Genomic DNA, 14,427 nt, shown 5'->3' on the forward strand with positions numbered 1-14,427 from the left:
TTTTTTTTTTCCTTTTCAATTTCAATTGTCCGTCTGCTTGCCTACTTAAATGCATTTCGAATGTGTGCGTGTGTGCATGTCTGTAATACTTAAATATGAAGTGCGCTTACAAACAATGTACGTACTTTTTTTAGTCGTTTTCTCATTTGATTATACTTTCATATTTGCTGTAATTTTGTTTTTGTGTATAGCTTGTTTTTGTACCTTTTGCTCGCTCCATTCGATTGTCGTTTCTATCGGGAGCGAGTCTGGATCCGAGGCTGAGGCTGAGAAGTGGAGTTCGTAATTGATGCGTAATGCGATATGTGTTCATTATATTCGGTAGATNTTTTTTTTTCCTTTTCAATTTCAATTGTCCGTCTGCTTGCCTACTTAAATGCATTTCGAATGTGTGCGTGTGTGCATGTCTGTAATACTTAAATATGAAGTGCGCTTACAAACAATGTACGTACTTTTTTTAGTCGTTTTCTCATTTGATTATACTTTCATATTTGCTGTAATTTTGTTTTTGTGTATAGCTTGTTTTTGTACCTTTTGCTCGCTCCATTCGATTGTCGTTTCTATCGGGAGCGAGTCTGGATCCGAGGCTGAGGCTGAGAAGTGGAGTTCGTAATTGATGCGTAATTCGATATGTGTTCATTATATTCGGTAGATGCAGCCTAACGATTCTCGCACGGGGTGAGTGACAGTTGTGGCGGTGACACCGACGACAGCGGTAGTAGCACCGAAGTACTTACGTACGTAAAATTGGCAACAGGTTGCAAATTATCTACGTTCGGAGTGGCGTCGCGAGTAACTCAGATTGTTGGCTGTTTCAACGAATTAATATATTTTTGTTTCATTTACAAATTAAGTGCATTCAAATACTTGTGGGTGTAAGGAAAGATAATCGTCGAAAAGCGTACAAATAAAGCAAAATCCTAGTGTAGTTTTTTTTTCTTTCTTAAAGAATTTTGAATTGAATTATAAAAGAAATGCATTCAATTAAAAAGTTGTGATGAAATTTTGTGAAACGAAAAACTTTTCTACGTAATTTCCAATGCATTGCTTACATTTTCAAATGAAAAAAAGAAATGAAAATTTCAAAGCGCAAATGAAATAAAACTGAAACAAAAAGCAACTCTTATCAACTTATCAACATCAAGCATTCGTTAAGCAGTTTGGAAGAAAGGGTAAGTACAACAAAAACGTTAGCGACAACACTGAGCCAAAAGTATAATGGTTTTTTCAACCATGTTATGGTTTGAAATGGGTCTTGAAATTTCAAAAAAAAAAAACATTTTCGCACCCTAATTTATAAATAAATATATACAAACATTTAACTTTAATTCTATCATACTAGTATTTAAAGGTTATACACATATACAAATATACATGGGTAAGGCTTCCTCAAGTGGGGCCCGAGTTTAACAAAATTAATATTTTTCAATGATATTCAGGCAGCGACGAGTTTTCTACGAGTAGTCGAAAAGTACACTGTGTAAATTTTGTTGCAAAATTCCAAATGGTTTTTTTTTTTAATCAACAATTGAGAATTTTTGCGGTGTTTTGGAAATTTTATTTTTCTTTGAAAATAAGTGTCTGAATGAACAAAATTTTTTGGGTGCAGATTAAAAAAATATTAAGCAATACAATGAAATTATTCGCGTTACAAAAATATATATATATATATTTTTTTTGCTGTTCAATATTTTTTTTCATGAAAAATTGAATTTTTTAAAATATCTGCGCCTCGTGGACAAAAATTTTTAACAACAACTTCTTTAATAAACATTTCTGCATTTATCTATGAAAAAATGCGTGCACTTCAATATAGTTTGGTCGGAACTAGTTTTTATTTTCCAACGTGCGGGCCCGACTCTCGTGGCTGGATTGCGCGCAATCCGCGTTGACTTCTTGCGCATGAAAGAAATGCACTTTTCAATCGTTCTACTTTTATTTCTTATGCTCGAATTTCGCATGTCCGCGGGAGTCGGGCGCGCACACTGGCAAATCAAAAATTCATTCCGACAAAACTATATCGAAACTCACGTATTTTTATCATAGATAAATGCAGAAATGTTTATTACAGAAGTTGTTGAAAAATTATTGCAAAGCAAAAAAAAAATATTTTTGTAACGCAATTATTGTAAAGTTTAATGTCTTTTAAATCTGCACCCAATCATTCGGACACTTACTTTCAAAGAAAAATAAAAATTTCCAAAACACTACAAAAATTTTCAATTGTTGATAAAAAAAAATATTTTTGGAATTTTGCAACAAAATTTACACAGTGTACTTTTCGACTACAAATCACGGCGCTGCCTGAATATCACTGAAAAATATGAATCTTGGTAAATTCGGGGACCACTTGAGGAAGCCTTACCCACATGTAATTATTTATGTACGCTGCAAAAAAATCTGCGACTAATCTCTAAAGAGAGTATTCCTAGATCTCTCTCAATCGTGTACAATTGGGCATTAATTAGTCGCAACTAGTCTCATACGGGTACTAATGGAGATCAATTAGTCTCATCCCTTACGGGAATAATTGGAGATCAATTAGTCCCCGACACATCTCTAACGGCTACTGTTAACGATTTAATGATATGTACACGCTTAGTCAATGAAATTTCTTGTGCAGCGTTGGCACATAGGGAGAGTATTCGCTTAACAAACCTGAGCACCCTGGTTCGCATCGCGGCTGGCGCAAATTTTTTTTTTTTTTTCAAGTGACTAGTCGCTTTTTGTACCCCTTTGAGTATGAAGGGGACCTATTAGTCTCTTCATGGGATATGCTCGAACAAAAGTGAACAGTTCATTCCATATAAAGATATCAAAAGTGGCATTAGTCGCATGTTCCTTTGCCATTGCTACCGGAGTCATCCCGGATTAGTAGCATTTTTTGCAGGTTGTTTATGTTTTTTTTTATATACGTAAGTGGGTGTAAGCCATGTCATCTTTTTTGAAATCTTGTCTAATTTGTTAGTTCTCGCAATAATAATTAATTATTTTGTTACTAAATTGATTGTTTTTGCTTGAATCTATGCTCACACAAGCAGGAGATATTAAATCACGCGCATGTACGATAACAAGCCCCAGCTGTATACAAGCGGTAGATTCACGGATTAAATTACGTCCGTATCCGCAAAAAGTTAGCAGCTTAGATTATCGATTTATCTTACGTTCGATGCAAGATTAATCTAACAAAAAATGAAGCTAATTGAACAAGCAGTGCACAGTGCACGTTATGGCAGCTTCGGTTGTTGACTTAATGCCATACGCAATGCACTGATTTAATTTTTTTTATTTTTATCTGCCGTCTTGCATAATTATTGTTAATGTTTGTCGTCAAACCACAAGGAGATGCGTCATGCAATATACATATTTGTCATACCTTTTTACATTAAGAACATTCTTAAGAACTTTCTTTTGCCGCTGAAACGGGCGTTTTCCCACCTACGTCAATCTGAGATCATTTAAATTGTTTTCTGATCTTCACGCTCACGATTGGTAAAGTGGATAACACGGCGTATGAGTATCATTTTGATTTTTCATCGCATTAACCGCATTTCATAATTGGCTATGTTCGCTCTGAATCATCAGAAAGCAATTACATATAACTAAAATTAAGGGAAAATTGTAGAATTCGTTTGTTTGTATCGGAACGTGATTTCGCGCAATGAACTATGTACATATGTACCTATACTGTTTTTTCTCAAACCATATTTATCGACGCATATGATTTATGAACTATTCCAATGAGTGATGAATTTCATTAGCCAACAAATAATTATGGGTATGGATTTTTATTGGCTCATTTGATCAGAAACTTGGTAATTAAGAACCAATATTAATTTATTGATATATGTATATATACATATATTTAGCTCTACAAAATGCTATCTTCATACATATGTGCTAACTATGTGAGATCTATAGCAAACATTTGAATTATAAAAAATAACGAAGTGATTTTCGAAATGATATATATATATATATATATATATATATGTACTAATGTACCTATGTCTCTAATAAAATAATGAAGGTGTTTCCCCGTTTGATTACCTTTACGAGAAACTAAGCTGTTTAGTGACTCATCAATGAAATGACTAAATAATCACAGTATCTTGATATTTTTGCCACCTAATATCACAAGTAGGATGCACATACTTATATACATGTGTTCATGGGCGTAGCCAGGTAGGGGCAGAGGGGCGCTCGAGCCCTCCCCCCCTAACTTTCAAATTTTCCTTATATATATATAAAATAGTACCCTGAAATGCCAGCTTAATAGGGTCGAGCAACCCCGCCCCCCCCTAAATTTCATTCTGGCTACGCCGATGCATGCGTTACATATAAAAAATTATATATATAAATTAGTGCAGTTGAGGTAATTTAAGAGCTGAGTTGAGTTTAGGTAAGGTGAAGTGAAGGGAAGTGTACTGAAGAGAAATGTGTTGGAGTGAGGTGAGTTTAGATGAGTTCAGATAAGTTGGGCTGAGGGGAGATGAGCTGAGGTGAGATGAGTTGAGGTGAAATAACATTAGTCGGGGTAAATTGAAGTAAGGGTGAGTTGAATTGAGTTGAGATGAAATGAGGTGAGTTGGAGTGAGATAAGTTGATGAGAACCGCGAGGAGTTGATGTAAGATGTGTGAAGTGAGCAGCTAGTACTGAGTTCTGGTGAAATGCGTTGACCAACATAACATATCATAACGTAACGTAACATAACGTAACATAACATAACATAACATACCATAATAAGCAGTTTTCTTTGTCTCTATCTTTATCTCTATTATTTCCTATATCTTTAATTCTATTTTTATTTTTTTATTTCATTTTTATTTATCCTTTCATTTTATCTTTATCTTTTCCTGTACTTGTATCCTGATCTTTATCTTCATTTTTTCATCTTCATATCTTTATCCCTTTCTTTTTCTACATAATCCACCTTACCTTTAATTCAGTGTCAATATTCCATTCCTCCTTATGTACATATGCTTTGTTTTATTTTAAACTAATTATAAATTTCAGTAATTTTCTTCACTTCAGCTTCAAAATACCTTTCTAATGATATGTAATTATTTATACCTTAGAAGTACAGTTTAGCTGTAAAATCGGTGTAAAGAAAACATGTTTGCCTATTTATATATAAGGTATATAAAAGAGCTACATTATATTTAACAAAGTAAATGGTAAATGCATTGGTTTGATTTCGCCCGCCAAACGTAATGCATACATATGTACATAAACTTGCCCAGGTAATTCATCATTATCGATCTCAGTACATGACCCAACTTGGCTCTCACTTAAAAGCTGATATATTAGTTAAACAAATATTATTCAGTCACATGTTAAAGCCGCATACTCGGTCATCGATCAAAATTAGTACTCTCTATTAGTAATTATATATGATTTTCGGGATTTACCGCATTAGGTACTCATAAAAACAATAGTAACAATAATAAAAGCGGTAACATAAATGCAAGCAGTTATTGTTTAAATATACATATCGTCGTTTAAAGTACAAAACCGCGTATCGTCATTTTGCAAAACCGCGTAACTGACATTGGCTGCCAAAAATTGGATTTGCTCACACAAGCTTTTAGCTCACTCCTTATCCATTGGTCCTAAATTATACTGGCCAGAAATGCGATTGCTTTATAAAAACGAGAACTATTTTGAAATATTAGTGTTTTTACTCTCTAGAAAATAATTTATGCAACCTCGCATACGCGGTTTTGTACTTTAGACGACATGTCTGTGGTATCTGGCACAAAAAAGATACTCACCTTTTGAGATTTATGTCTTTTTGCTTAAAATAAATTATTCAAGATAAATGTATTCTCTGAAATTTTGAATATTTTATCAAAAATAAAGTATTGTTATCAACTTTATACCGAGTATGATGCAACTTCTACTTTATCTTTATTTATTTCAAAGACACATGATATTGTGACGCAATAGCTCGAATAGAAGAATACAAATATGTATGTATGCGCGCACAACTGCAGTTACTTTTTATCAGCGAGCATTTTCAAGTGTGTGTGATTATTTGGGCCAAAAGAGCTTATCAGAAACAGCTAAGGTCACGCGAAGAACTTATCTGTGATTACAAGTGTTAGCTTTGCTTATTATTTATTTAATCGCCTTTCTTGTGGTTTGTGGTGCAATACCTTTGTAAATGTTGTAGTTTCGTTTAACACGCGTAACTGCTTATTTCTGTATATACATAGATTGTCTGAATAAATATTACTCTGATTAGGGCCTTCTTAAACATTATTTTGGAACACTACGGTCACTCATACATTCAATAGCCTTTGGGGCATTCAGGTGCCTCATCTACCATTTCTTAAATATTTAGAAATTTTTCTTAGTGAGAATGGCGTATGGTTTTCACTATTCTTATTTATTACTGAGGCGATCGAATCATAACTAATGGTAGCTTTTGAAGGTTCACTGTAATATACCACCAAATAACCTCTTCAATAAGGAGAGTGCTTTACTTAATACCCTGAGGTCGAAGGAGCTGATCCTAAATGTACAATGTTCATGTGAGGATGGGCAAATCCTGTACATTTTCAGCGATCCAAGTATTCCGAAAAAATCTGATTAAATCTGTACTCAGATTGTCGCTTTAATAAAATCTGTGAACCGGAACCACTAAAATTTTGAAAGGGGTATACGAGAAAAAAGTTTGGGAACCTCTGCTCTATATGCATACATATGAAATACACTTACCAAAAATAAATCCATTAGAAGGCTCTGTAGTCGATAGTTAAGAAAAATCCATATTTATGGTTCGATTGCAGATATTTTTGACAGATATCCCATTGAAAATTATAATTATTAATTGTGACTACTGAACATTGTTTTTAAAATCATCAAAGCCCAATTTTTCATCTATAAAAATTGTTTACCTATAAAAATCTGTTTCAAGTACTATATATCGACTGCTGAGTGGAATATCGACCTATCTCGGTAGCTAGTTCGAAAACGCCTTATCTCAAAAAACTTTTCAAGAACGCCCTGTTTCAAAATTCTATTGAAAAGCAACTTATCTCAGTATTTGGCTTGCAAGTATTAGCCTCGTAAAATGGCATACTTTCAACTAGGATAATTGCTTTTCCGAGTTCAGTGTTCGTAAATAACAATATTTAGATTACATACTTTCATAAATAAGTCAGCGATAAAGATTATTACATCAGATTTCAGAAAAGAAGCGCAATTGCATTGGACTTCGTGCTGTAGACAGAAGTGCAAATCTGTTAAATGTTATTAAAAAATTTATTATGTAATTTAAATAAATACACATGTTCTACAGGCAACCGATGTAGGCAATAAGCAATACATATGTACATACGTACCTAACTATGACAATTATGTGGCATGCAAAAAAGGCATACATTTTTATTTACTTTTTTTTTTTAAATCGCTGTTCGGTGAAATTCCACATCAAAAAAATTTATTTTTATACAATACATGTGTACCTTAAGGCGTATCACGACACAAAGTTTAGCGTGTGGCAATTTTATTTGAATACTTATGTGGAGAAAAAATTTTGGCTGTAAACATTTTTGTTTTTTTTTTTGTACCCGCTAAAAACCGATAAATCGCGTTTTTTGCTATAACTTTCTTATTTGCTATCTGATTTTGGAAATTCTTATGTCGGCGAAAAGGCCTCGCTCAGGACTATAACAAAATAAAGCCTAAACCATTTTAACAAGGTCGTCATCATTTTTGAGAGCTTTAGATTTATAGTATAAAATAAAAATCGAGGGATAGTAGTTCCAAAATTATCGAAGGTATAAATTAAAAAGGTTTTGAAGGCCAAAACTGTTTATTGGCCAATTAAAGTCCCGAGCAAACCTTTTCAGGCGAAAATGTTATAGCAAAAAACGCGATAAAAAAAATTGTTTAACACCGAAAATTTTCTCTCGACATATGAGTTTAANAAATATACCAGCAGAAATACTCTTGTTGATTGCATTCAGTAGTATTTGAAAGCTTCATAGGAAGTATAGGAATACTTATGAAGTTTTTTCTTTTAAAATTTTTGCATTTAACATAATGTTAAGAAAAGACATACATTATCTTTTTATTCAAATATATACATACATATATTTGAAGAAAACTTCACAGTGAAGCCAACTGAATTCCGATGCAGACCTTTAATATCTACATACAATGTTCACAAATAAAATTCCTTAACGATTTCTTTGTTGGACGGGTACGAAAGCTAAATAAAAATGCAATAATTCATCGCTTGACTGATTCCAAAAATGTTTGTATGAATTTTTATTGCTTTCTTCTTGTTATTGTAGCCGCTGTTTAGCGATATTGACATCATTTACTCAACTCTCTTTCAACAAAAATAAAATTGTTTTGTATGCCACTATAGCAAGTGTTTTTATCACAAGTAAATTAGGGTAGAGCGCCCCATAAATAGCGACATATATCTAATATTATTAGCAAGGACCGAAAATAACAGTTATTTTGCTAACAGTTAAACTTGGCCAAATATTTTTTAAGTCCGAATTAAAACTCCTTTCCGAATAATAAACAAATCTTTTTAACAGAATTAACGAATGAAGGTTGCCACCTCTATTTATATTTTTTTAAAATTTAATACACAAGAAATTCATATACCTGACCCAAGATTTGCTCTATGGTAATTAAATACTGTAGCGGCCCTCTTTCATTAATAGTTTATTTGTGTAAACATGTATTGATATTTTGTAATGCAACTCTGTATATTCATTTCATGTAACAATCCTGTATTTCAATCTTACGTTATTTTGAAACTCTGTATCTATATCTAGCACTACAACTCTGTGCATTGCCTTGACATTTGTGATTCATATAAGTACTCGAGCTTGTACCGTGAATTTTTAATTAGTTACGGGGCTATGACGACTGCGGTTCTCGTGCGATATTGCTTCCGACAGTCCAAAATCAAAGCTAAAAGTCTTATTTTGTAATTTGTAGTTTTTTTTTAACAAATAAACTTGTCACATGACATACGACCTGCGAAGCAAAAGGACAATCAGCATTTCAATACCATTTTTATTGGAATATTTATCCTTAGGTGGCTTTCCTCGTTTAGATATTTCGTTTTGGAAGCTACTTTAGTCCTCTATCTATACCAAAATTGTTTAATTTGGATAAGCTGTTTGTTTATAACTGGAAAGGGCTTTTATTTCGGCCTTAAAAAATATTTTGCCATGTTTAACAGTTAAAAAAAATACTGTTATTTTCGTTCCCTAATTATTAGTTGTAACTACAAGTCTTCACCAGTTCATCCCAACCACAAATATATATTTTTTACAAAATAAAGATACATTTGCTAAAAAAAAATTATGAATTTCATTGCAGTTCACCCGCAACACACCGGACAGGAGCACAACTAAAACGCTGCCAAAAGCGCACACATCACAGTATAGAGCTGCACCTGCAGAACTGCTTCTTAATTTAGTCCACTCATCTGTCCCCACGAATCACTGCAACCGGTGTAGTGCACCCCTGGAAAAAATGGCGCCGCAACCAACATATTGGAAAGTTTTGACTCGACGAAAAGTTTTATCCGCCGAAGGTCAGGACAGTGATACGAAGCTCAATCGGGTGCTTGGTCTATTCGATCTCACCGCCTTGGGCGTTGGTTCACGTTGGGTGCAGGTGTTTATGTGCTAGCCGGCCAAATAGCCCGCGATCAAGCTGGCCCTTCGGTGATGTTGTCTTTCGCCATTGCCGCGTTGGCGTCCTTGTTTGCTGGTAGGATGCTTATTACTCATAGAGAATTGCTAATGCAATATTTTTGATGGCAACGGTCATTATCTTTTCTCGATAGGCATATGTTATGCCGAATTTGGTGCGCGTGTGCCAAAGGCCGGCTCTGCCTACGTTTACAGCTATGTGTGCATAGGGGAGTTCGTCGCCTTCGTCATTGGCTGGAATCTGATGCTGGAGTATATTATTGGCACAGCGAGTGTCTGTCGCGGCATAAGTCTCTATTTGGATACGCTCATAAATGATACGCTCAAGACTACGTTTGCTGAGGTAGCGCCGATTAACGTCAGCTTCCTGGGCAGCTACTTCGATTTCTTCGCCTTTGGGCTAGTGATCGTATTCGGAGGTATGTTGTATCAAGCAGACACTTTTTCGTTAAATTTTTACGTTGCTTTCATTTTTCACTTTACCTTTAGTTGCCTTGGCTTTTGGCGTGGAGACTTCAGCTTTAGCAAACAATTTCTGCACCAGCCTTAATATTTTGATTCTTTTGTTTGTAATTGTTGCAGGCGCTATAAAAGGTAGGTTTTCTTTGTCACTTATAGACTACATAGCTTTCAGAGCCATGTAAATTTCTCACCGATCTCTACTTTTCAGCCAACTTCGCGAACTGGTCCATCGATCCACATACAGTTAACGCCACCATCGCAGCGCATGATATCGGTTCCGGTGGCTTCTTTCCATTCGGCTTCGCGGGCACGCTCAAGGGTGCAGCTACCTGCTTCTTTGGCTTTGTCGGCTTCGATTGCATCGCCACCACCGGCGAAGAGGTGCGCAATCCACGCCGCAACATACCGCGTTCAATTCTGCTCTCACTGCTGATAATTTTTCTCTGCTATTTTGGTGTCTCCACGGTGCTCACACTCATGGTACCCTACTACGAACAAGATCCAAATGCTCCGCTTCCATTCNGCCACCACCGGCGAAGAGGTGCGCAATCCACGCCGCAACATACCGCGTTCCATTCTCCTCTCACTGCTGATAATTTTTCTTTGCTATTTTGGTGTCTCTACGGTGCTCACACTCATGGTACCCTACTACGAACAAGATCCAAATGCTGCGCTTCCATTTGCCTTCAAGCAAGTTGGCTGGACGTTCGCCATGTGGGTGGTGGCTGTCGGAGGACTCATCGGCTTGTTGGCCAGCTTATTTGGCGCTTTGTTCCCTTTGCCGCGGATCATGTACTCCATGGCTGAAGATGGTTTGCTTTTCCGATTTTTGGGCAAAATTAGTCCGCGCTACCGGGTGCCGGTTGGTGGCTCCATCTTTGCCGCCGTATTCACAGGTATTTAGCCAAATATTTTCCATGCGAATAACTATCACTTAATATCGCTCTTCAGCTTTGATGGCCGGTTTGTTTGATCTACAGCAGCTCGTAAGTCTTTTATCAATCGGCACTTTGCTGGCATACAGCGTTGTCGCAATTTCAGTTACGATTCTCAGGTATAGGAAAATGAATAGCTCTAGATTATTTCCTGTTAACACTTCTTTCCCACAACTTTAAGGTACATGGATTCCACGGATGGTTCGGATTGTGAGAGTGGCAATCAGCCGCCAACCGAAAATTCCATGCTCACCTCAACGGGCACGCGTATCACTACCAAGGCGGTACTCGTGCAATTTTTCAATATCAAGCGGCTGGACACACCAAGCTCGCTGTCGACGCGAATTGTAGGCAGCTTGATTACTATTTTCTGTAAGTCTTTTGTGATTTAATAAGAAAAGTGCTAAGCAGAAATTTTTGCCGTTAATAGGTCTTCTCTCTCTGGGCATTGGTCTCATACTCAAAGAAGCTTACGATGCACTGCTCCACAACCAACTATGGGTACTTATTCTACTGCCCTTACTAGTGACACTTGCATTGCTAGTCTTGGTCGCGATTTGTCTACAACCACGTGAGGCCGTCATAAATACATTTCGTGTTCCTCTCGTTCCCTTCGTACCTGCCATAAGCGTGTTCATTAACATCTACCTAATGTTGCAGCTGGACGTGATGACTTGGATACGTTTCGGAATATGGATGTTGATAGGTAAGTATGTCCAGTACCTATCCTAGGTTGCATGCCTACCTTACAAGTACTTAGTTACTAACCCTGATTGGCATTATCCTTCTCGGAATTCCAAAACCTTCACTTGCATGTAACTTAGCTTAAGTAGCCTACTAACCAAGGCAGCTAACTGATTTACCATTTTACTCCCTTCCTTCCTGAACCACTTCACTGAAACGAAACGCAGGCTTACCGATTTTAATTATAAGCTGGTGCATGTACGACAGTTGCAACCCTGACAAGCGAAATCCAGAGCGCATCAGTTTCGAGCGCGCTTTAAGGGAGACTGCGCGCAAGGCTAAGCCACTCAACGGTCAGTTGCCCAAGAACATCAAGTCCAATGGCGTTTTAAAAAAATCAAAGAGCGCCAATGGTGTGGCCAATGGCAGCAATTTCAGCACACAAAACGAGCATTCGGTGAGAAGTCTCGATGAAATTATGAATATGAATGAGGTCAGTGACGATTTGATAGAGATGAGGCATCCAAATGGCAAAGTTTTCTACATCGAGGATGATCGAAGTCACACATCGAAGAGCTCTGCGGAAAGAGTGGATACGGAGAAAGATGGCGCACGCGAAGATGAGAAGTCTGTCATAGCAATGCTAGACGATGTATTGCAAGCAGCAGATGCTGGTACTACAATAACGTCCAACATGCCAGATTATCGGAAATTCAGTGTTGATTCAGAGATGCTGCCGAGTGTGATTGAGATGAATACAGTGGCGACAGTGCATACCAGCAGCAATTCGTCAGACGAATTGGAGGCAGTGCCTGAGATAGAGAGTAAAAAAAGTTCGAGCAACAGCAGTCTCAGTGGTGGTACGGAATGTTTCACGGCCAGCCAACAGGCGGCGCAAAAGTTGGTTGATGAAATTCTGAATAGCGCCGAGCTGATGGAAGCCTTGGAGCGGCACAGATCACTCAATGAAGCAGTGAACCTTCAATTTTCAGCAACAATGGAAGCGGCGAATGAAAGCGAAGAAACACAAACAATGCTACAGCCATCAATCGAAGTGGTGATAGAAGAAGTAGCACAGAAAAAGCTACAGCCGCCAGCTGAGAATGATGCGCAGCCAACTCAAAACGTTGCAGCGACTACCCTCACAAATGGAGCTACAGTACTTAATCGCACAGGCTCCGGAGCTTCTATGTTCACCATCGAGGATCCTATTCATTCGGATCAGTTCAAGAATAGACTTAGTAAAATATTAATGGTCCCACCAGCTCAAGCACTGACACAAAAAATAGCCAAAGAACCCACGCTCAAAGAGGAGGCGCCTTCCCGTCCGTCGCTCAAGCATTCAAAAAGCGAAACAGACGTGCGCCATCTGGTTTTGAAAGCCATTGAGAACACTGGTCTGGCTGGATTAAACGGCGAAACTTCCGAGCAAGAATCGAATGCTGACGACATACCAAAGCCACCAAAATTCGATCCAATACTGTACAAAACTATAAATAACCTGCGCCCCAATAAAGAACGCCCCAGTCTCCAACGACTACTGGAAGACGACGAAAAACCTATCGCGCTTAAAGTAGGTGGGCCCATAAAAGCTGATGATCCAGCAACAGAAGAGCCAGCGCTGCCATTCAAGCAGAAATTGGAAGCCGTACTCAAACGTGGTCCCTCGCATCGTACACAGAAGCGGCCAGAACCGGTGCCTATACGACGACCAAAGTCAGTGGAGCCAATATCAGTGCGAGAAGAGGAAGAGAGCGGAGTGCTTCAACTCAAACAAAATGGCCAAGTGAGCAGACGCAACGCGCGATCGGAGAGCAATATCGCGACCACAAAAGCTGCCGAGGGCAAGGAGATGATTAGCAACGCACGAAATCAGCTAAAACACGTGCCCAACGGCGCTGTGGAGCTGTATGGGTAGCAGACGGGGGGTAGCATTGAACTTGTTGATATTTACAAGCGTACATATATGGGTTCCGATTTACCAGAACATAATCGCATATATGTGTGCGTACACTTATTTATATGAACTGCATTTTAGTATTGTAGCTGTTAAAGATATTTATTGATGTAATTTACTATACAAATACTTAGCTAGTTACAAATACTTAGCACTCAAGCAAACGGCTCAAAGCTCAAAGCACAAAAGCTTTATTGTAGATATATGTATACTAATTGGTAGTTTACGTACTTAGTATTTTACGTACATATGTAAGTAGGTCTAACCAATATTACGTTATGTATTTATGTACATACATATATGCATATAGGTTTGCATGATAATAAAAACTAATTTACAGCATGATTTTAAAACTTCAAGCGATTTCAAAGGCAGAAAGCTGCGACATGACGTCCTTGGAAGAGCTCAAAGTATTCACAGGAAATCTAACACACGCTTAAAATTTAAAATATGCCAAAAGAGAAGAAACATGCATGCCGGATTCTTTAATGACTAGTGTGTATTGTGTATGTACGATGTCTATATGTCTTATGAGAATTTAGTAGATTTTTATTCCTTAAAACTAGTCGTTAGAACTTATAACCGTGCGTCTATAGAATTCTTTACCAAATACATAAACAATTCTTTTAATTTTTGTCTTTTAATTTTTGTTACAAAATTTTTTCTAAAATTTTACACATCTTTAAAAAAAAA

At 37.1% G+C, this 14,427-nt stretch overlaps 1 protein-coding gene across 1 annotated transcript; it reads left to right on the forward strand.

Moving 5' to 3' along the window:
- Positions 1–583: 583 nt before the first annotated feature.
- Positions 584–14,419, forward strand: LOC108378552 (cationic amino acid transporter 2-like). The gene is given in 11 exon segments (XM_017634845.1): positions 584–1,172; positions 9,359–9,641; positions 9,644–9,754; positions 9,831–10,115; positions 10,186–10,290; positions 10,367–10,539; positions 10,700–11,054; positions 11,110–11,212; positions 11,275–11,465; positions 11,524–11,799; positions 12,005–14,419. Coding segments are annotated over 10 exon segments (3,417 nt in total). The 5' UTR covers positions 584–1,172; positions 9,359–9,514; the 3' UTR covers positions 13,696–14,419.
- Positions 14,420–14,427: the final 8 nt, after the last annotated feature.

This window comes from Rhagoletis zephyria, unplaced genomic scaffold (genome assembly GCF_001687245.7).
Source record: "Rhagoletis zephyria isolate East Lansing unplaced genomic scaffold, Rhagoletis_zephyria_1.1 Rzeph_scaffold_14379, whole genome shotgun sequence".
NCBI classification, from domain to species: Eukaryota; Metazoa; Arthropoda; class Insecta; order Diptera; family Tephritidae; genus Rhagoletis; species Rhagoletis zephyria.